The sequence below is a fragment of the Rana temporaria genome, chromosome 10, assembly GCF_905171775.1.
Source record: "Rana temporaria chromosome 10, aRanTem1.1, whole genome shotgun sequence".
NCBI classification, from domain to species: Eukaryota; Metazoa; Chordata; class Amphibia; order Anura; family Ranidae; genus Rana; species Rana temporaria.
In genome coordinates, this window is record NC_053498.1 from 79,773,744 (window position 1) to 79,797,723 (window position 23,980).

At 43.0% G+C, this 23,980-nt stretch overlaps 1 protein-coding gene across 1 annotated transcript in view; it reads left to right on the forward strand.

The window, feature by feature from the left end:
* Positions 1 to 23,980, forward strand: part of LOC120915224 (alpha-tectorin-like) — a 128,870-nt gene that overhangs the window by 25,014 nt on the left and 79,876 nt on the right. Inside the window, exon 4 of the mRNA XM_040325555.1 lies at positions 6,689 to 6,854. Coding sequence (XP_040181489.1) covers positions 6,689 to 6,854 — 166 coding nt within the window. The remainder of the gene's footprint in view (positions 1 to 6,688; positions 6,855 to 23,980) is intronic.

The window sequence follows — 23,980 nt, forward strand, 5'->3', positions numbered from 1 at the left end:
TTGTGGGCAGCCAACCTAACCACTCACGCTGGTCCCGGGCTTTCTGGTGGAACATGAGAGCCCAGAAAAGGTGACAGGCAGCTGGAAGGGGGCTCACTTGTGTTTTTCACCTGTTTTCAGACTTTGCACGAAGGCCAGCTCATTCCCCTCAAAGGGCTGCCCTTTCCATGTCAAAAGCACCAAAAAGGCTTGTGAGCCTTTTCAGGCATGGAGAATCGCATTTTTTTTTACTTGCATTTTGTAGCGTTTGTCACACCACAACATGTGAGGAAAAATGGGCATCTACTAACCGAATTTGGGGTGCCATTAACCATAAATGATACTTAAGTTTATGTTGCAAATTTATAATGTGATTTTGGCACAATCCAAAATTGCAGACAGTAACCCGCAATGCTGCATTGCTCAAATGTAAATGAGGCCTATAAGACAATGCAATATAACAATATATAACTTTATATAATGTGACAGTGCGTGGTCTGGCAACTGTGACAGTTTGAGGCGCTCCAGAGTGTCATTTCTGAGTGGAAAAAAGGTCATTTTTCATCTGTTTTGTATTTTCTGAATCAGGGTTTGGAGCTCAGGAACTTTTGGGAGGGAAGAAGTCTCCAACTCAGTGTCTGGGTCTTGCCATAAACCTGACAATAGTTTAGGGCTCCACCCAGAGAGTTCTCTGCATAGGGGTCAGGAGAATACCTCCCAACACAGTGTAGGTGCAGTCAGTGATAAAACAGCAAGCAGCTAGAAAAGAGCAGAGGTGCAGAGTTTGTATGAGAGTAGTGAGGTTCTGTGTTTGATGGTCTGGAGGACCAAGGCAAAAGGCATGAGCAGTGGCACTGGTAGACAGACCCACGAGGTGGAACCTCATTTATATTTGTGTTGATGGTGGAAATTCCTACGTGGGAAATTGAGAAAGATAGATAGCTAGATAGTTATCATTTATGTTAACTTTTCACACGCAGGTGCTCATGGAGGAAGACGGTAGTCTTCTTCCTCAAATCGCAGCAGCTTCTCTCCCTGCTAAGTCTCTGAGTTGGAGAAGAAGGAAGTGAGATATTTTACACAGACGACCAGTGAGGTGCTCAGATCTCACCTTCATAAACAAATGGCTGTTTGTGTAAAGGCGAATAACAGAAGTGTTTTGTGATGTGATGAGAAGAGAAGCAAAGAACAAGGGGCTGGATTCAGAAAGAGACACGACGGCGTATCTCCTGATACGCCGTCGTATCTCTGAGTTTGGCCGGTCGTGTCTATGCGACTGATTCAGAGAATCAGTTACGCATAGATATCCCTAAGATCCGACAGGTGTAAGTGACTTACACCGTCGGATCTTAGGCTGCAATTTCAGGCTGGCCGCTAGGTGGAGCTTCCGTATTTTTACGCGAGGAACATGCAAATGAGTATTTATGCCGATTCAGAAACGAACGACCGCTCGGCGCTTTTTTTTACGACGTTTGCGTTCAGCTTTTTCCGGCGTATAGTTACCCCTGCTATATGAGGCGTAGCTAATGTTAAGTATGGCCGTAGTTCCCGCGCCGAGTTTTGAAATTTTACGTCGTTTGCGTAAGTCATTCGCGAATACGGCTGGACGTAATTTACGTTCACGTCAAAACCAATGACGTCCTTGCGACATCATTTAGAGCAATGCACACTGGGATATTTTATGGATGGCGCATGCGCCATTCAAATAAAACGTAAAAAACGCGGGTCAACACAAATTTAAATAAAACGCGCCCCCTACATCCCCATTTGAATTACGTGGCCTTACGCCGCAACACATACGTTACGCCGCCGTAACTAAGGGCGCAAGTTCTTTCTGAATAAAGAACTCGCGCCCAAAGTTAGAGCGGTGTAACGTATCGGAGATACGTTACGCCGGCCGGACAGATACTGATTCCGGCCCATGGTCTCCAACTCTCATCTCAGCTACATAAACTGACGCACATGTGAGATAGGCCGCAAACAACACGTTCGTGGCTAATCTCTCCATCATAAATGGACACCTTACGTCAACGGATGAACATAGAAGAAATCCTAAAAAAGAAAACTAACGCCGCCAACACATCTAAGAATTGGTAAGCTGAAATATAATAAATGTTTGCTTTTGGGGTTCTACAATGTAAAAATGTTGCCACAAAACCAGTGTAACATTAGCGGCATTTAGTGGAAATACACTCCTCTCAGATGTTCTCTTAACTGACCAGGATTTATTCCAGAATATATGTATTAGGTATCGTTTTCTTATAAACACAGTGTAACCTCACACAAATAGTCCTCAACTCTATTCATACCCATCTAAGTGGTGCTTTGGTTTGGTATTAGCACTGTCCTCCCGTGGGTGGCCTTGGCCCTGCTCTCTTCTTACCTTGTACTTGCCAGCTGTTCTTGATTACCAGGGCTGTCCTAGATTCTCAAGCTTTATCCCTGCATACCTTTATCTCTGGAAATGTATCTTTCTGTACCATATGTGTTAATTCACACCAGTGCACTGCAACAATGAGTAGTAAAACATAATGGTACCACATTGCGCAGTAACAATCCACCATGCACGTGTTTGTGTGTTGCAGTACTATTCATATTGAATGACACCCCAGCACACATGCATTACAACACATCTAAGGGCATCTCAACACATGAATGCAGCATGACCCAAACTTTGGCATGTTGAGGTACATTACAGTCTATTTTATATATTATTTTTTTTTAGTTGACTAATGCACTGTGCCTCAATGCATGAAAAAGCATATTTTGTAGCACAGTACTTGGTAATATGAGAGAAAGGGAGTTACCGCTCCAGGTGGGTGTGAATGAACAATCAATGGCTATTCAGGAGATCAAGGGTGCTAAGCCATGACTAAGCACTGATCTAAAGTGTGAATCGCGTAGTGCATTTTTAAAAATCTTTTTATATTAAAGACAACCTAAAGGTTTTTTGGAGTGCGGCTGTCCATCTCTTATCGTCTACAATTTACTTGGTAATATGAGTGGCCCCTACATTTCTTTCTCTTTCATAAGGATGAGCAGAGTGACTTTAGGCAAACTGATTCTGTTGCAAAGTTACTAATTTTGCCAAAGCAGGAACGCATTTTCTTTCACTAAGCTACTAGGTAAAAATGTCTTAAATTTTTCTACTTTTATTTTTCCTACTTGGGGTGGGTTTTTGAGTATATTTAGGATACTTTTATTCATTTAATTTTGTGTTCTTTATTGTCACGTACCTTACCAGAGGCCGAAGTGCTGAGAGGGCTTCCCTTGCGACTAAGTGCAGAACGCCCCCTGGAGGTGACACAGGGGGAGCTATGCCCAGAGATGCAGGAGTTGCCAGCTGCGACTTGCTAAGTAGATGTTGGAGATCAGCTGTAGACCATGATACGCAGTCAGGCAGGGGTTACCACGGAAGTAGTAGATGAGGTGGACTGGCAGGAAACCCAGGGGCGGAGTCAGGAGCTGAGCCGGTAGTCATACACAGGAAGCAGGAAGTGACTGGAACAGGTCAGAAGGCAAGCCGAGGTCATACACTGGATCCAGCAGACAGGAACAGGACAAGCATAAGCCGAGAGACAAGCCAGGGGTCATACACGGAGAAGTCTGGTCAGGCAAGCCGGGTCGTCAACAGGAATACAAGGAGAACAGGAACAAGGATTCAGGATCACACCAAGGGCTGAAGATCATGCAGCAGTTGGTGACTGCTGCAGCAAGCTTTAAATATGGCACTGACGCCAGGAGTCCCGCCCGCATTGTGTGCGCAATGGCGCACGCGCGTGCACAGTAAAGAACAATGTATTTATGGTGTTGTTGCCCGTATGCGCGCGCATGCGCACTGTGCTCGTAGGTCCGTGCAAGACAGGTCTGCCAGTTCTTCCATGGTTGGTTCTCTGACATTTATATTTGTGGGGTTTATGTGTATTATAATTAACTGTTGGTTTACATTTCTATGTCAAAAACATAATAATAAAACACATGAGAGGATGTTTCTCAATAACAATACCAGGATATTTTAGAGCGGTAATAAACTCAAAACCAAAAATGTTATATATTGCAGCTTGCCAATAATTAGATGTGATGTCAGTTTTCCTTTCCTAGGCTTTTTTTATCTCTGTTTTTAACCTGCTGATCTGGCCAGTAATACACCACCTGTATTTGAGTGCCCCCACTCTGGATGAATAAGCAGAAGGGACAGCTTTGGACAGCACTGCTGTGCTCTATGCTGGCATAGATAAGTAACAGTCACACCCCTCAGCTCAAGCTTCCTCTCCCTGACTTGTATTGCAGAAGAATAAAGGGGGTGTCATGGTCAGGCTGAGAGACCAGTAGAAAGGCTCAAACAGAAACCATCAGGATAAATTACATGAGCAGACCCCCCTGGAGGGTGAGTTGGGCTCATTTAAGGTGCAGGGTTTAAGCACTAACTGGGCTTCACAAGAGCTCCTGGTGGTGGAGACATATTTTGCTGTGTGCTACTGCCAGGTTATGGTCCTCGTGATTGCCCAACCAGGAGGTGAGCAAGCCAGGGTCCAGTAGCAGATGTAACAGGTGAGGATCGAGTAGGAGCATAGTCAAAAAACAAGCTCAACCATTTGTAATGCCGCGTACACACGACCGTTTTTCGCAATGTCAATTTTTTTTTTTTAATGTCATTAAAAACTACCGTGTGTGGGCTCCAGAGCATTTTTTGCGACGGTAAAAATGGGCATTAAAAATTTAGAACATGCTCTAAATTTTCGTGTCATTTTTAACGCTGTCTTTTTTAACGTCGTAAAAATTAGTCGTGTGGGCGCTTTAACGACGTGAAAATGCTCAGAAGCAAGTTATGAGATGGGAGCGCTCATTCTGGTAAAAATACCGTTCGTAATGGAGATAGCACATTCATCACGCTGTAACAGACTGAAAATCGCGAACCGTCTCTCACCAAAGTTTTACTAACACGAAATCAGCAAAAGCAGCCCCAAGGGTGGCGCCATCCGAATGGTACTTCCCCTTTGTAGTGCCGTTGTATGTGTTGTACGTCACCGCGCTTTGCTAGAGCATTTTTTTTTCCACGATCGTGTGTAGGCAAGGCCGAATTAACAATAATCGGGTTGAAAAAAATGTTGTTTTTTCTAGACCATTAAAAACGGTCTTGTGTACGTGGCATTACAAGTGGTTGCAGGTTGGGATCAAGAGGAAGTATAGTCAAGGAACAAGCCAAAGGGCGGTAACAAGTGGTAGTGAAGATACAGACAGCAGCAGGAGAGCAGGGAATAAGATATTGAATGGAGAAGAGCAAAATAATCTGGCAAACAGGAAGAGCAGAGAAGAGAGGAAAGATCCCTGGTGCTGCAAATCCACGGAGTCCTGTGGTGGTATAAGAGAGATAATTCCAGCCTGGTGGGAGCCCAGGTCGAGGTTGTCTCTCATACCACCATAGGACTCTGTGGATGTGCGGCACCTTTCCTCTCTTTCTTCCAGTGACTACAGGAGCTGGAAGGAACTCCATCCCTTGCTAGCACTTCTGCTCCCCACAGTGATCGAGCCTGAGCGGCACACTAATAAACCATGGGTCATAGGAAGAGCAGAGACTTTGCGTAAAATAGGAAGTTCATGGGAGGAGGAAAGAGTCCAAGTTGTACCAGAAACAAGATACAAAGTATGGTTGTCCAAGTGATCATTAGGCAGGAAGCTGTTCAGTATTTCAGTTGACTCAGTAAGAAGAGCTACTGCCAGGCACAACAGATATCCTGGTTTCAGATCTGGATCCTGACAGAGGGTGTGTCAGACCAGGTCTGTTAGATTAACAAGTAAAACTTTGGTGTTCATATAATTTAATCACACTATGCAGCTAGAGAAAGCAAGTGGAGGCAAAACTATAAAAACTGAGAATATTAGTACATAGTCTAGATGGATATCTATTTGAGATATTCTTCAACAACCTACTGACAGCTAACCGTGCGTAGTGTGTTTTAAACCTTAACCGGTAAGGAAAATTAAAACAACTATTCAACCATTTGCCCCCATCAACATAAGCTCAATTAGTTCCATCCCCTCCCTAAAACGTCATACTTTCTTAGCTCTCAAACCAGTGTCTTTCTGCAGTTTTTAGATCCTGCAAGCTAGCGTTTTCTTCCTAATGTCTGCATGTGCAAGGTAAAACAACTTATGCCTTGTACACACGATCGGTTAACCGATGAAGCTGACTGATGGTCAGTCATGCCTACTCACCATCAGTTAAAAAAACGATCGTGTCAGAACGCGGTGACGTAAAACATAACGACGTGCTGAAAAAAATGAAGTTCAATGCTTCCAAGCATGCGTCGACTTGATTCTGAGCATGCATGGATTTTTAACCGACGTGCCTACAAATCGTTTTTTTCTATCGATTAGATATCCATCGGTTTAATTTAAAACAAGATTGCTTTTTTTTAACCTATGGATAAATAACTGATGGGGCCTACACACGATCGGTTTGGTCCGATGAAAACGGTCCATCAGACCGTTCTCATCGGTTTGACCGACCGTGTGTACGCAGCATTAGACTTCTCTAAATCTCATAATTTCGGACGTGACCCATTAAAAAAAAAAAAAATTGAAATACTGACAGAGGTTTTATCGTTCAAACAGAAGTAGAAGAAAAAGACGTTTTAGCTTTAAATTTATTATGAGATCAGTATATATTTCAATCAACAAAATATTAACCAGCATAACTATTTTTCAGGCTGGGTTTATTGGTGGAAATAGCACCAATTTTTTCAGTGTTCCTGGATCCCGCTCACCAGAGATTGTCAGCATTGAAGAAACCACAAATGTGAATATACCTGGACGCTGGTTATATAAGGTAGATGGAAAGGAAATTGATCCAGCTAATGGCTGTAGTCTGAAAGGTATGTTGAGCTGATCAAATTTTACATATATGTAACATGGTAAATATGTCAACTGCATAGATGTTAAGATGATAATTATTAAATGCTAATTATTGAATCATACTTAGTAAAAAATTGCAAGTATTTATGCTCAATAAAGATTTTGTAAGTTCTGAATACATTTTGTGACAAGTATGAACACGTGTGTTTGATAACCGACTGATTAATCTGTTTTTAGCTGTAAGGTGTACCCGGGTACATGTATCCCCGTACATGATGAAAAATTATCCCTGTTACAATAGCATTCAATAGCATTGACTGTTAGTCAAGCTCTAGTACTTTGTAATTACGTGAAATTAATGAAACAATATCAAAGCAAATGGATCAGAATCCTGGAAAATAACAGTGGCAGCAGCCCATATATTTTCTTAGAAGTAGAACTTTAATTGACAGGTTGTATTTCGAGTACAGTAAGGCCCCTATCACACATGCGGGCCATTCAGGTCCATCTGTCAGTTTTTTAGGTGGACCTGAATGGATGCTCCATGCAGGTTGATGGAGCGACGGATGTCAGCGGTGACATGTCCGCTGACATCCGATCCGCTCCGTATAATCCAGACGGATGGAAACCCTGTTTTCCATCCGTCTGGTGGATCGAGTGAAAACAGACAGGCAGTCCATTTTCATCCGATTTCCCACAGAGGGGAGCGGAGCTCTGACTGGTCTGTTCCTGCACAGTGAGCAGAGATGGACCTGTCATCCGCCGGGTCAATGGGGATCAACAGAGCGATCCCTGCTGAGCAAGCAGAGTCTGTAAAAACGGACATGTGTGTGTGAAAGGGGCCTTAGGCTTCATTCACATGGGATCTGAGGCCCTTAGTCTGTGAATGGGCCGTGTGTTTATGCGGCTAGAGCCAACAGGTGCTTTATGCAGGCAGCACATGTAAGTGTAGGGGGATGAATAAAAATTGCGTTGTCGCTTTAAAAATAGATCAAGTTACACAAATTTATGAACAAAAACACACCCTCTACATACACAAAGTAAAACTGGAAAAATAATTGTGCAAAACCATATACAGTACAAACTTAATAAATACATCAGATGCACATATGTAGCAAGTGATTCATATATACATATACTATTGTTGTGAACACTACTACCTTGCATCAAATTATATAAAGTGGAACTACAATATAAAAGTCCACATATTATGTTAATAAGCTGTGATAACACTTGGCATGTAATGATGTGTCCAATTTGTGTTCCACCACATGCTTGCACACCAGCTCCTTACCGGATTCAAATGACTTCTCAACCATGAGGTCCTGAGCATTTGATAGAAACAGAGGCTATGCCTCAAGGATGTCACCTGGCTCTTTAAACGCCTTCACTGAGAGCGAACCCGGACTCAAATAATGCATTGACAATCCAAGGCACATAGGAGGAAATAAATAAACTGTATAGTATGATTCCATTAAAATAGTAGTTTATACAAAGCAAAAAAGGGTACATATAGTAGCAAAACAGCATACCAGCACACTGCTCGAACTGTCGTGCGTAGTGACGTCACAACTAAGCCCCACCTGAATGTGTTTCAGAGTTCCCTGAAAATGTCTTGTGTGATGAAATGTTGTTTTGTTACTATATGTTTGTTAGTACCCTTTTTTGCTTGCTCACTATAAAAATATTCGTAAAAAATGTGGTTTTGCACAATTATTTTTACTGTTGCACTTTGCATATGTAGATGAAAATTTGGTGTCTTTATTCATGCATTTGATTATTTGTGTCATTTGATTTATTTGTAAATGGACAGCACAAGTAATGTTTTATTCAGTTTGTACAGTATATGTTTTACTCTGGCTACTATTGAGTGCAGCTGGCCACATTTCTTTAATGTCACTAAGTGCAGAAATTTTGGTTATACTTTCAAGTGTATGGGATGCAGTAGCTTCATGGACACAGCTGTTTGTCCCAATTAGACAGGCAGTCACCAATTCTCTTTAACAATTATGATTGATGTTTTTGCTTTGTTTATGTGGAAGATACTGTTTCTAATAAAATTGTTTGCATTGTATATTTGGAACTTGTTCCTGAAAACAGTGAAAGAATAATTAAAATGCTTTACAAACTGGAATGTAATTGGTGATCCAGGAAGCAGGGGGAGTGAAAGTTACATAACATGGGCTTCAGATACATTATCTTTTTATACTAGCAGAAGATTAGAAAACTACAGTGGATTAGAAAACTAAAATTAAAGTAAACTGTGTTTGTTGCCTGGATTTTCTCTTTACTGCTGTATATCCTTAAAAAGTCTAGAAACAGTGTAGCCAAACCATTGTTCATTCCTAAGGCCTCGTACACATGACTGAGAATCTCGTTGTAAATGAAACGTCATTTTGTCGAGAATCTTGTCAAGCTTTCTTTGCATACACACTGTCAAGACAAAATCTCGTTGTTCTCAAATGCGGTGACGTACAACACGTACGGCGGCACTATAAAGGGGAAGTTCAATTCCACTGGCGCCACCCTTGGGGCTGCTTTTGCTAATCTCGTGTTACTGCATGTTAAGTAAAAGTCTGGTGAGGGACGATTCGTGCTTTTCAGTCTGTTACAGCGTGACGAATGTGCTATCTCCATTACGAACGCTACTTTTACCGAAGGTGCGCTCCCGTCTTATACTTTATTCTGAGCATGCGGGAGTTTCTAAGCATACACACGAACGTGTTTCTCATCGTAAACCAGCCCGACGAGAAACACGATGAAGAAATTGAGACTCCCAACGAGAAAAAAGAGAACATGTTCTCTTTTTTTCTCGTCGAGATCCACGACAGTTTTCTTGACGAAAAACATACACACGACTGTTTTCCTCTGCAAAAAAGCTCTGCCAGCATTTTTCTTGATGGATTTTGTCGAGGAAACTGGTCGTGTGTACGAGGCCAAAGTCTCATACCATGTTCATATTGTTAATATGTAAGAAATCACTGAAAAGTTCTACCGTCCGCTTATTAATGTTTAGTAACGATAATGGCTCTATAGGCTGCACTGTTCAACTTTGTACACGTTTAACCACTTGAAGACCAACATGTTAAATCCCCTTCCTGCCTAGGCCATTTTTCAGTTTTCAGCGTTGTCACACTTTGAATGATACAGGAAAACAAAAGTGCCAAGGTTCTGGATCAGTAAAAAGTGTCATAATTTATTGGACACAAAATATCCAAATTTACATTTAAGCAAACAGAGAGCAACATTGAGGTAGAGGGTGGTAATCCATAGCACAGCAGCACAGACCAAGAGAGGGATTGATGAGTGTCAACCTCAGCCTGGACTCCAACTGGTCCACACTCCCAGGAGTCGTCTGATGTCACTTCCGTTTACGAGATCGGAAGTTCAGATTCATCATCGTTCTGCTGCTGTGTGACCCCACAGTTACCAATTCTGGATGCAATAGTGTTATTTTAACTTAAGTGCCTACATTGTTTTTAACCACTTCACTACTGGCCCATAGTCATTTGACGTCCACAGAGGGGATCTCCCATCCTGGGTGGACGTCATATGACGTCCTGGGCTTTGTGCAGTGATATCTGAATGATGCCTGCAGCTAGAGGCATCATTCAGATATCATTCTTTCATGCCGGTGATTCTGTGCACGATAAGAATGATCATAGCGGTGGTTCTTATAGGCCACCATTCGGTGCTTCTCCGGGCTCTCCCGTGCCATTGGGGGCCCGGAGAAAGAAACGTCCAGCACAGGCTAGGAAGCATAGAGATGACTGATGACCAGATGGTCACCAGTCATTTCTATGACCGTAGGAGGCCCGGGCGCGATGTGATGAAATCACGCTCGGGTAACGGGAAGTAAACAATGCCACGATTTCACCGATCTCATTCTTTCCAGCCTGGAGGAGAGATGCGGGGTCTTATTCACCCTGCATCTCTCCATAAAGGGGACCTGTCACACACATTTCCTATTATAAGGGATGTTTATATTCCTTGTAATAGGTGATTTTTTTTTAAAATAAAAGTGTAAAAAAAAAAATAATAATAATAAAAAATGAAAAATTAAAACGCCCCTATCCCCGGTAGCTCTTGCTCAGAAGCGAACGCACACGTAAGTCCCGCCCACATATGTAAACGCCGTTCAAACCACATATGTGAGGTATCGTCGCGTGCGTTAGAGTGCCAGCAACAATTCTCGCTCTAGACCTCCTCTGTAAATCTAAACTGGTAGCCTGTAAAAATTTTCAAAGCGCCGCCTATGGAGATTTTTAAGTACCGAAGTCTGGCGCCATTCCATGAGTGTGCGCAATTTTAAAGCGTGACATGTTAGGTATAATCTTTCATATTTTACAAAAAATTGGGCTAACTTTACTATTTTGTTATTTTTTAATTCATGAAACTATTTTTTTCCAAAAAAAAAGGCGTTTGAAAAATTATTGCGCAAATACCGCGCAAGATAAAATGTTGCAATGACTGTCGTTTTATTACCTAGGGTGTCTGCTAAAAAAACATATATAATGTTTGGGGGTTCTGCGTAAGTTTCTAGCAAAAGAATGATGATGTGTACATGTAGGAGAGAAGTGCCAGAATAGGCCCGGTATTGAGGTGGGTATAAAAGCCCGGTATTGAAGGGGTTAATAAACCTACTACACCATAAGGATGTTTATGCTTATTCCATTTGGGAGCCGAGTATCATCCATGATGGAGTGACATTCACTGAATGAAGATTTGTGATTATATTGAAGCGTATTACCTTTTGAGTTTAAGGTGAGCAGCCATTGCACATGGTGGTGGATTGGTGGGATTGAGCACTGGATTATATAATTCTTTGCATTCCACAGGATTTTGAATCAGAAATTTGGCACTGCACTAAGAAATTTCTCTTTATTTTTATTTGTGGTGTTTTAAGTGACATTTATGTGTTGGTTTTACTGTTTAGGTCACTATTGAATATTTATGACACGGATACTGTGTATGATTTTGTGATTTAATTTAGAAATATTTAGATTTAGTGCCACCCCATACATATATTTACTTTGTAAGCTATTGTTAGTATCTTGAATTCAATTCATTGGTTGATTGGCAGCCAATGGAGGGATTGGAAGAGAGGGGTAGCAGATGCAGAGCAGTTTGTAAGGTGGATGAGCCTGGCAGCAGCATTCATGAGGGACTGAAGGAGTATAGCCAGCGATTGGATGTGGGGCCGAAAGGATAGTTCAGAATCCAGGATTACACCTTAACATGGGTTGACCGGTTCATAGTTGAGCCCTTGATTTTGACAGAGAAATCAGGGGAAGAGGCACGTGGGGGAGGAAATATCATGAGCTTGGTTTTGGATAGGTTGAGTTTGAGTGATGTGATATGCAGTCTGTCTGTTAGTAGGTGATGCGTGAGGAGACTGATGGAGTGAGTTGGGGGGGGGGGGGTAGATTAATAAAGAGATAGATTTGGGTGTCATCCACATAGAAATTGTATTGAAAGCCATGGGAGGCAATCAACTGACCCAGGGAAGAGGTGTAGATTGAGAAAAGGAGGGGTTCAAGAACAGAACCTTGGGAAACCCCCACGGAGAAAGGAAGAGAAGAGGAGGAAGTAGAATATTTACGGAAGGTTCAGTGGGATAGGTAGGGTGAGAACCAGTGAAGAGTACAGTCACGGAGACCAATGAAGTGGAGTTTTTTGAGGAGGAGGGGTGGTCCACTGTGTCAAAGGCAGCAGAGAGGTCCAGGAGTAGTACATAATGGTGTCCATTGCTTTTAGCCATTAGTAGGTCGTTTGTGAGTTTAAGGAGAGCAGTTTCCATGGAGTGTTGAGGGTGAAATCTGGACTTAAGGAGATCAAGAAGTTTGGGCCAGATTCACGTAGAAGTGCGGCGGCGTAACGTATCATAGATACGTTACACCGCCGCAAGTTTTCATCGCAAGTGCCTGATTCACAAAGCACTTGCAATGAAAACCTACGCTGACGGCCTCCGGCGTAAGCCCGCGTAATTTAAAGGGGCGTGTGCCATTTAAATTAGGCGCGCTCCCGCGCCGGACCTACTGCGCATGCTCCGTTTCAAAATTCCCGCCGTGCTTTGCGCGAAGTGACGTCATTTATTTCAAACGGCGACGTGCGTAGCGTTCTTCCGTATTCCCGGACGTCTTACGCAAACGACGTGAATTTTTAAATTTCGACGCGGGAACGACGGCCATACTTTATACAGCACATACGTGTGCTGTGTAAAGTTAGGGCACCCAAAACGACAACTAAATTTGCGACGGGAAACTAGACTAGCAGCGACGTAGCGAACGCGAAAAACCGTTGTGGATCGTCGTAACTCCTAATTTGCATACTCGACGCTGGTTAAAGACGCAAACTTCCCCCAGCGGCGGCCGCGGTACTGCATCCTAAGATCCGACAGTGTAAAACAATTACAGTTGTCGGATCTTAGGGCTATCTATGCGTAACTGATTCTATGAATCAGTCGCATAGATACTCTGAGAGATACGACGGAGTATCTGAGATACTCCGTCGTATCTCCTTTGTGAATCTGGCCCTTTGTTCTTAGTTACACCCTAAAACACATTCAGCCTCTCCTCTCGATTATGGGATACCACATGTGTAAGACTCTTTCATAGCCTAGTTGCATAGGGGAGCCTAAAATCCAAGGACCACCTTTTGTTGAAGGAGCCTAAATTACACGTCTAATATCCTGACTACTTATCGTGTTTCTTGAGTCGGTGAAATGCCAGGACAACAAACAGCCACAAAATTACCACATTTTGGAAAGCAAAAACCCCAATGTATTTTCTAAGAGACATGGTGAGTCTTTTAAAGACTTAATTTTTTTGCCACAAGTTTTTTGAAAATGCGTAATTGAAGGGAAAGTGTATTTTTTTTTAAATAAAAGTTGAAGTTAAAAATTAATAAGATATTTCTAACACAGATGTGATTTTGGTTGGACAAAGGTCCGACCGTGTGTATGGGGCTTAACTACATAGAAAGCCCCCAAACCCCAAAGAGCACCAGCCTTTCATGGGGCATAAATTATGCACCTGATTTTTCTGACTACATATCACATTTTTGGAAACCCTGGAGAACCAGGACAGGAGAAGCACCCACAAAATGACCACATGTTTTAAGTGATATGGTAAGTCTTTTATGGACTTCATTTTTTGCCACAATTTTTTAAAACAATTTGGAAAGATAATGAATTTTTTTTTTTTACACAAAATTGTTCATTTATTTTTATATTTTTCATGCTCAGCATGCACATACTTAGAAATTCACCCCACAACACATTCTACTACTCCTCCCAAATATAGGGATACCACATGTATAGTATGTGACTTTTTCAGTGTTTGAAGAGATTATATACCAGACATTGTATATTTTGTATCACAAAAATCAATCAATTGTATTAAAAATAGTTCAATGGTTGACTCTGTACAGTGGTTAGGAAATATAGCACAGCATCACCTGTAGCAGCCCCCATTGCTAAAAGCCAAGCAGTAGAAAAAGTGAAACCCCTATAATGTCATTATGCTGGTGCCCATGTCTAAGCAATACCCATAGAGAGAAGTGGCGGCTGCAAGTTCTGAGTTGTTTGGTATATATTCAACACTGTATCTCTCATATGCTTTTTGCTGCATTGTTTATTGTAGTCTGCTCATTGTGTGTTTAGTGCAATTGGTGCCTCATTAACCGCTTAAGGACCACCCCATGTACATATACTGTGACAGGGTGGCCCCTAAGCGCAGAATAACATACCTGTATGTAATTTTTTTTCTTCCGCACGTTCAGCCAGAGCCCTGCTGTGATTGGACACAGTGGGAGCCGATCAGCGGGCCGCCTTAAACCCAGCGATCACCCTGAGAGAGGAAGAACAGCGGGCAGATCGCTATTCTGCTTGTAAGGAAGACAGAGATCTTGTGTTTCTGGTAAGCAGGAACGTGGATCTCTGTCTTTCTACAGTTCAACCATCCCCCACACAGAAAGAAAGGACGATAAATAGCAAAAAGGTGCGCCTACTTAGTACCTATGTTAACCACTTCAGCTCTGGAGGATTTGGCTGCCAAATGACCGGGCCACTTTTTGCGATTCGGCACTGCGTCGCTTTAACTGACAATTGCAAGTGCGACGTGGCTCCCAAATGAAATTGACGTAATTTTTTTCCCACAAATAGAGCTTTCTTTTGGTGGTATTTGATCACCTCTTTGTTTTTTGCGCTATAAACAAAAATAGAGTGACAATATATAAAAAGAAAAGAACAATATTTTTTACTTTTTGCTATAATAAATATCCCCCAAAAATATATAAATTCTTTTTTTTCCTCAGTTTAGGTCGATTGTATTCTTCTTCATATTTTTGTTAAAAAAAATATATAAGCGTATATTGATTGGTTTGAGCAAAATTTATAGGGCCAGATTCTCAAAAGAGATACGCCGTCGTATCTCTGAGTCCGCCCGTCGTATCTATGCGCCTGATTCATAGAATCAGTTACGCATAGATAACCATTAGATCTGACAGGCGTAAGGCTCTTACGCTGTCGGATCTTAAATGCATTTTTTTTCCGCCGCTAGGTGTCACTGACGTCGTTTTCCCGATCGAGTATGCAAATTAGCAAAATACGCAAATTCCCGAACGTACGCCCGACCGACTCAGTGAAGTTACGACAGTTACGAAAGATTTGCGACGCGTAAAATTGCCCCTGGGTATATGAGGCGCAGTCAATGTTAAGTATGACCGTCGTTCCCGCATAGAAATTTGAAAATTTACATCGTTTGCGTAAGTCGTCCGTGAATGGCGCTGGACACCATTTACGTTAACTTCGAAACCAATGACGTCCTTGCGACATCATTTAGCGCAATGCACGTCGGGAAATTTTAGGGACGGCGCATGCGCAGTACGTTCGGCGCAGGAACGCGCCTAATTTAAATGATCCACGCCCCTTAGCCGGATCATTTGAATTAGGCGGGCTTGCGCCGGAGGATTTACGTTATGCCGCCGCAACTTTACAGGCAAGTGCTTTGTGAATCAAGCACTTGCACACTTTTGACGCATCGGACACTTTTGACGCTATTTTGGGACCATTGTCATTTATAAAGCGATTAGTGCTCTAAAAATGCACTGTTCACTGTGTAAATGACACTGGCAGTGAAAGGGTTAACCAGTAGGGGGCGGGGAAGGGTTTAAGTGTGTCCTAGGGAGGGATTCTAACTGTGTGGGGGCTGGACTACATGTGACATGACACTGATCACTGCTCCCAATGACAGGGAGCAGACGATCAGTGTCCTGTCACTAGGCAGAACAGGGAGATGCCTCGTTTACACAGGCATCCCCCCATTCTGCCTCTCCGTGACATCGATTCCGCAGGTCCAGCGGGCACAGTCATGGAGACCACGGCACACGCACGCCCGCTAGGCAGCAGATTCAAAGCAACGTACCTGTACATTGCTTTTAACAACAAAACCTGGGGAATGCCCTTACAGACCAGCCTGCAGAACAACCAATTAACCTGTCTGAAGCCTCGTACACACGGCCGAGGAACTCGACGTGCCAAACACATCGAGTTCCTCGGCCAGTTCAGCACTGAAGCCGCCGAGGAGCTCGGCGGGGAGAGAGCTCCCATAGAACAACGAGGAAATAGAGAACATGTTCTCTATTTCCTCGCCGAGCTCCTCGTCGGCTTCCTCGGCCGAAAGTGTACACACGACCAGTTTCCTCGGCAGAATTCAGCCAGAAACTCGGTCGGAAGCTGAATTCTGCCGAGGAAACTGGTCGTGTGTACGGGGCCTAACAGTATGCGTTAAAAACAGGGGTTTTGTCCGCACGCATTTGCAAACGCATGCGTGAGCCACAGAGCCGCGCCAATCACTCTGTAATCTGTGGTCCTAACACTAAACAATGAGTGTCCCCACAATTGAGGCACATGCATTCTGATGGATAGATAAGGGCAGGTGGACTGAAGGGGAGCCACCCCTCCTTAAAGGTACAGGAGCACACCAAACACCCAGCATATAGCACAATGGCTGCAAAGGTGTTGGTGCACTGCTGGACCAATATAAGCACCACAGGTGAAACATAAACGTGTCCACCGCCCCCATCTATAGCTGGCAATCGCAGTAAGTTGCATTGGAAGGCTAAAGCAGATAACAACAAAACCTGGGGAATGCCCAGGGAAAAACCAAGCCTCCTTACCGTCCAGCCTGCAGAACAACCAATTAACCTGTCTAACAGTATGCGTTAAAAACAAGGGGTTTTGTCCGCACGCATTTGCAAAGGCATGCATGAGCCACAGAGCTACGCCAAGGCACCCTGTAATCTGTGGTCCTAACACTAAACAATGAGCGTCCCTACAGTGGAGGCACATGCATTCTAATAGATAGATAGGGGCAGGTGGACTGAAGGGGAGCCACCCCTCCTTAAAGGTACAGGAGCACATTGCTTTGCCTGCCCGTGCCATTCTGCAGACAAATAAGTGCGTTAGGCAGTCGGCAAGCGGTTAACCTGCTGAGCGGTATTCCCGAGTCTGGCTCTGGGTGGAATTTCAGCATCAATAGCGGTAACCCCCGAGCCAGACTCAGGATTGCGTCGCAGGATACAGGCAGGGAGTTACTTACCTTGTCCCCTGGATCCTCCTATGTCTCCCCGATGTGGGATCGAGCTGTCTACTTGCTCGATTCACACAGTGCCCGAGTGCTGCCGAGCTCCGTTCCCTGCTACGTTATGACGCACGAGGGCGGAGATTGGCGCCAAACTCAAGAAAGTTAAAACACAGTACACATACAGTATACTGTAGATTACAGTACTGTATGAAATAAATACACACCCCCTTTGTCCCTAGTGGTCTGCCCAGTGTCCTGCATGCAGTTTTATATCATAAAAACTGTTCTTTCTGCCTGGAAACTGGAGATTGTTCATAGCAACCAAAAAGTGTCCCTTTATGTCAAAAGTGCTTTTAGACCAGCTAGAAAACAGCGATAATAAATTAGAACCACTTGCAGAATTGAGCGATAGTGTTTTGTGGGGAAATTTGTCATCAAACACTAAATCTAATGACAGCGACAATTCTGCAACTGAGCAAATTTCAGTGTTTTTGATTTGATTACATTATAGAATAATTTTTATTATTATTTTATTATTATTTGTTATAATTATTTATAGTTATTTATTATATTATAATTTATGATTTTGTGTTTCAAACTTTATCATACCCGGGATGTCTACTAGACTCTTGTTTGGACAAAATTAAGTGAGTTATTCCTAGGAATTACAGGCCTACAATATAAAATGCCAAATTTCCATGAAAATTAATGGTACCGCTTTCAGCACCTAAAATCTGAAAGAATCATACCGCCAGGGAGGTTAATAATGATGGTTTATTAATTTAATCAGCCAAATGGCTACTTACATGACAGCAGTGAGAAATGAGCATGAATATCCATATATGGGCTGTGCAGTTACTGTGAAGTACGGAACTCCGTTCTGTCCTTGTATGCTGCAGTGATCCGGACAGGGCAGAGAGATGTGATGGTGAAGCCGGCCGGCCTGTATTCTGCTCCATAGCGGTGTGCGTACCAGCGTGGAACGCACACAGAGTGACCCAAAACCGGATGTGACGCTGGGGCGTGTCAGATGACGCATTTCGAAGCTTCCGCTTCTTCTTCAGATATCAGACGATGGTACGTACACCGCTGAGGAGCAGAATACAGGCCGGCGGGCTTCACCGTCACATCTCTCTGTCCAGTCCGGATTGCTGCAGCATACCAGGACAGCACTTGGCATGGATTCCCGGACTTCACAGTGACCGCACAGCCCATATATGTATATTAATGCTCATTTCTCACTACTGTCATGTGAGTAGCCATTTGGCTGATTACATTAATAAACCGTAATTATTAACATACTGCACTTAGTAGGCAAACCTTTTTGTTCTTTATATGCAAGTTATTGTCATAAAAAGTGCTTGGGGACCCGGGTCCTGCCCCAGGAGACATGTATCAATGCAAAAAAAATGCAGTTTTTTCGGGAGCAGTGATTTTAATAATGCTTAAAGTGGAACAATAAGTGAAATATTCCTTTAAATTTCATACCTGGGGGGTGTGTATAGTATTTCTGTAAAGTAGCGCTTGTTTCCCCTGCTTAGAACTGTCCCTGCATAAAATGTCATTTCTGAAGGAAAAAAAGTAATTTAAAAGTACTCGCGGCTGTAATGAATTGTCGGCTCCCGACAATAAAGAGAAAAGTCATTAAAAGTCATTGATAAAAAAAAAAATGTGTGGGGGTCCCCCCAAATTAAATTACCAGGCCCTTCAGGTCTGGTATGGATATTAAGGGGAGCCCTGCGCCAAATAAAAAAAAATGGCGTAGAGTTCCCCTCAAAAATCCATACCAGACCCTTTATTCCGATCACGCAACCTGGCAGGCCGCAGGAAAAGAGGGGGGATGAGAGAGCGCCCCCCCTCCTGAACCGTACCAGGCCACATGCTCTCAACATGGGGAGCGTGCTTTGGGGGTCTGTGACCCTTCAAAGCACCTTGTCCCCATGTTAATGGGGACAAGGGCCTCATCCCCACGACCCTTGCCCAGTGGTTGTGGGGGTCTGCGGGCGGGGGCTTATCGGAATCTGGAAGACCCCTTTAACACAGGGACCCCCAGATCCCGGCCCCCCCTATGAGAATTGGTATGGGGTACATTGTACCCCTACCATTTAACAAAGAAAGTGTAAAAAACAAACAAAAAAAAACATAGACACAGTTGAGATGTCATTAAAAAAAAAAAAAAAAAAGATTCCAGTGGTGGTAATGCACTCTCAATCTCCACTCCAGCGCTGTCAGTATCCAGCGATGAATGATCTCCTCTCCAGGCTTCAGCGATGATGTCCAGCACAGCGAGGAACAGCATCCTGTCTCCACCGGAGACACCCCGGAAATGACGTTGCGTCAGCCTGACAGGTCTTATGTAGCTGAGGACGGAGCCACCCGTCACGTGACCCTGCCCCCCTCTGACGCAAGGTGAAACCCGGGTTTTCCCAGTGATGTGACGGGTGACCCCGCCCCCCTCTGTTGTAACGCAGGTTTCCTGTTGCATCCCTGCTGCTCTCATCAGTCAAGCTAAGCAGTTAGTATGCCTCCTCAGTGGAAAAAAAATCGCCATATCGGTGACTGCAGGCCGTGGTGACAAACTGTGGTACGGACACTGGGACAGATATGGCTGCACTGATGGGTGCTGATGAGGCTGGTCTAATGAGGCTGCACTGCTGGGTTCTGATGAGGGTGCACTGCTGGGTTCTGATGAGGGTGCACTGCTGGGTTCTGATGAGGGTGCACTGATGGGAACTGATGAGGGTGCACTGATAAGAACTGATGAGGGTGCACTGATGGAAACTGATCTTCCTCCCTGCTTTACCGTTGCTGGCTTTAACGGAATGTCTGTTGAAAGCCTGGTGTTGAAGGATAGAGGCTTATCTGCGTCGGTGATTCCAACACTACACAAGACTAGGAAGGTATATCATCGGAAATTGAAAGTGTATATTTCATGGTGTGAGTCAGTGGGGTTTCACCCACGTTCCTTTTCGGTGGTTTGGATTTTGACCTTTCTTCAGAGGGACGTTAAAAGGAATTTGGCCCTGTACCATCAAGGGCCAGGTGTCGGCTATGGCGGTTTTCTTTCAACACCCCCTGGCTTCGCACCCCTCATGTTTGGCACTGCTTTGGGACATCCCTATGGTTCTGAATAAGGAAGTGCTGTTTGTCAATGAATGAATGAGAAAATAGGATTTTTGACTTACCATAAGTTACTCTGAGTTCATTGACAGACACAGCACCCGTCCCTCTATGGAGTTTTTAATATTTCTGATACTGCTTGTTACATAACTGAAGGCCTATAGCAGAGAGGGGGGTGTATATCACCTAGGACTACCCATGGGCGTAGCCAAGCCTTTTTTTCAGCCTAGTGTCCTACTTCTGTAATAACCTTATGGTTCTAAATAAGGAAGCGCTGTGTCTGTCAATGAAAAAATCCTTTTTTGTTATCAAGAAATCAACATTACAGTGTAATTATTTCTGTGAAAAAATCCCCCCCCCCCCCGAAATTGTAGTGGCTACATGTACAGTATATTACCACAACATTTTTTAGGTAGGACATACACTATCCAAATTTTATTTAAAAAAATACACATTACAGTGTATTTACTGCACAGAAAACAGCTTCCAAAATATTGTAGTGACTGTGCACTGTATTTAACCCCTTTTCAAATACGACAGACACTGGACAGATTTTAATTAAAAATGAACATTTGAATGTATTTAATTTTCTGAAAAAAAGTCTTCTAAATATTGTAGTAAATATATGTGCACAGTATTTAATCACTTTCACTGGGCTGCTTTTTAAGCACCAGACAGCTTTTAACACTATAAAAAAATAGTGTATATTCCTGTCACGGATCTGGTGGTGTTTGCCACACAGGAAGACAAATCTGTGTGTTTCCCCAGTCACACAGTCCCCCATACAGTAAGAACACACAGTGATGGAACACATTTACCCCTTGATCACCACTGATGTTAACCCCTTCCTTGCCAGTGTAGTTAGTACAGTAACAGTGCATATTTTTAGCACTGATTATTGTAATAATGTCACTGGTTCCCAAAAAAGTGTTAAACATTTCAGTTTGGTGACTAATTTGTCCGTCGCAATGTTGCAATCCTGCTAAAAATAACTGATCGCCACCATTGCGAGTACAGAAAAATAATAATAATAATAAAAATTTCATAAATCTATTCCCTATTTTGTAGACGCTATGGGCCAGATTCACAGAGATCGGCGTATCTCTGTGCAGTTGTAGCGCATCTCATATGCGCTACGCCGACGTAACATAAAGAGGCAAGTACAGTATTCACAAAGCACTTGCTCCCTAAGTTACGGCGGCGTAGCATAAATGGGCCGGGGTAAGCCCGCCTAATTCAAAGTAGGCTGGTAGTGGGCGTGTTGTATTGAAATGAATCGTGACCCCATGTAAATGAAGCGCCGTATGAACGGCGCATGCATGCGCGTGCCCAGAATCGCGAACGTAACCTACACCCAGCCCCATTCACGTACGACTTACGTAAACAACGTAAAATCCAACGGCTGTTCCGTCGTGCATACCTTAGCATTGGCTGCGCCTCATATAGCAGGGGTAACTTTACGCCGGACGTACGCCTTACGTAAACGGCGTAGCTTACTGCGACGGGCGCAAGTACATTCGTGAATCGGCGTATCTAGCTCATTTACATATTCAACGCGTAAATCAACGGAAGCGCCCCTAGCGGCCAGCGTAAATATGCACCCAAGATACGACGGCATAGGAGACTTACGTCGGTCGTATCTTGGCAAAATTCAGGCGTATCTTGTTCCCTGAATACGGCGCATAGATACAACGGCGCATCACAGAACTTACGCAGCGTATTAACAGATACGTCGGCGTAAGCTGACTGTGAATCTGGCCCAATAACTTTTGCACAAACCAATCAATATACGCTTATTGAATTTTTTTTACCAAAAATATGTAGAAGAATACATATTGGCCTAAACTGATGAAGAAATGTTTTTTTTAAATTTTTTGGGGGATATTCATTACAGCAAAAAGTAAAAAATATTGTTTATCTTATAAAATTGTTGCTCTTTTTTTGTTTATACCTGTAGAGCAAAAAATAAAAACCGCAGAGGTGATCAAATACCACCAAAAGAAAGCTCTATTTGTGTGAAAAAAGAACATATATTTTGTTTGGGTACAATGTTGCAGGACCACGCAATTGTCAGTTAAAGCGGCGCAGTGCCGTATCGCAAAAAATGGCTTGGTCAGGAAGTGGGTAAAACTTTCCGGTTCTTAAGTGGTTAAGAAATAGAATATTTTTTGTGATATTTGCCCTATGGAGGTTGTCTTTTCTTTTATGGCATTTATGTGGCAGGATTTTGATATCTGATGTGGGGCTGTGTGATGGCAATTTCCGGTTTGGAAGCATACAGGGTATTGGAGCCATTCACTCTTTGATGTATACCACGTATTGGAGCCATTAACTCTTTGAATGCTGTCCAATAAGGCTTGGTGAATATTTTTACCTAGTAAGCAGTTTGTGAGCATGAGGGGGGTCACTGTTTTCTGGATTTTGGACACTTGGTGTATGAACATTGAATAATTTTGCCACTTGAATGAATTGTTCTCATATGTGAAACACATATTTGGACACCTTGTCTTGGATTTTGTACTATGTGGATTTCTTTTACACGTTGTTGTTGATCTTGTATGCTTTTAAGTTATGACGAGTACACGCGATCAGAATTTCCAACAAGAAATGTTCGATGTGAGCTTTTAGTCAAAAATTCCGACCGTGTGCAGGCCTCATCGGACATTTTCTGTCGGAATTTCCGACAGCAAAAATTTGAGAGCTGGTTCTCAAATTTGCCGACGGGAAAAGTTCTTGTCGGAAATTCCGATCATCTGTATGCAATTCCACCGCACAAAAATCCTACGCATGCTCGGAATCATTGAACTTCATTTTTCTCGGCTCGTCGTAGTGTTGTATGTCACCGCATTCTTGACGTTCGGAATTTCTGACAACATTTGTGTGACCGTATGTATGCAACACAAGTTTGAGCCAAAATTCAGTCGGAAAAAAAATCTTCAGTTTTGTTATCGGAAATTCCGATCGTGTGTACATGACATAATAAAGATTTATTTAGTTTTTCTAAGAGAGCTGCACTTTAAATATTTTATTATCAGCTATGACACTAGGGGTATTGAGGATTTGGTGCTTTGGTGCAATTAACAATAAGGTGATTTGGGTGAAATAAACTGTAACGCACAATTATGTGGTGATTGTGCTTCAAACAAAAAGCAGCTTTTCCTGTGTCAGAAGCAAGTTGATGCTGCTGATTCTTTAAAAAAGGAAAATAAAAGGACCCTTTCTGTCCTTGTAAAGACAGTTTGATCTCTGCCTATCAGTTACAGGGATATTGACTAGTTGGGCTGACTGTATTTCCTCATTTGCAATCCAATTGAGATAATACCTACTTTACATTTGTTGCATGCCCCTTTTCACATAGCAAAACTTAAATAAAAAGATAACAAATTGCAGCTTACCTTTTTTAGATGCTCTATGCTGGACCCTCCAGCAAGGAAAAATGC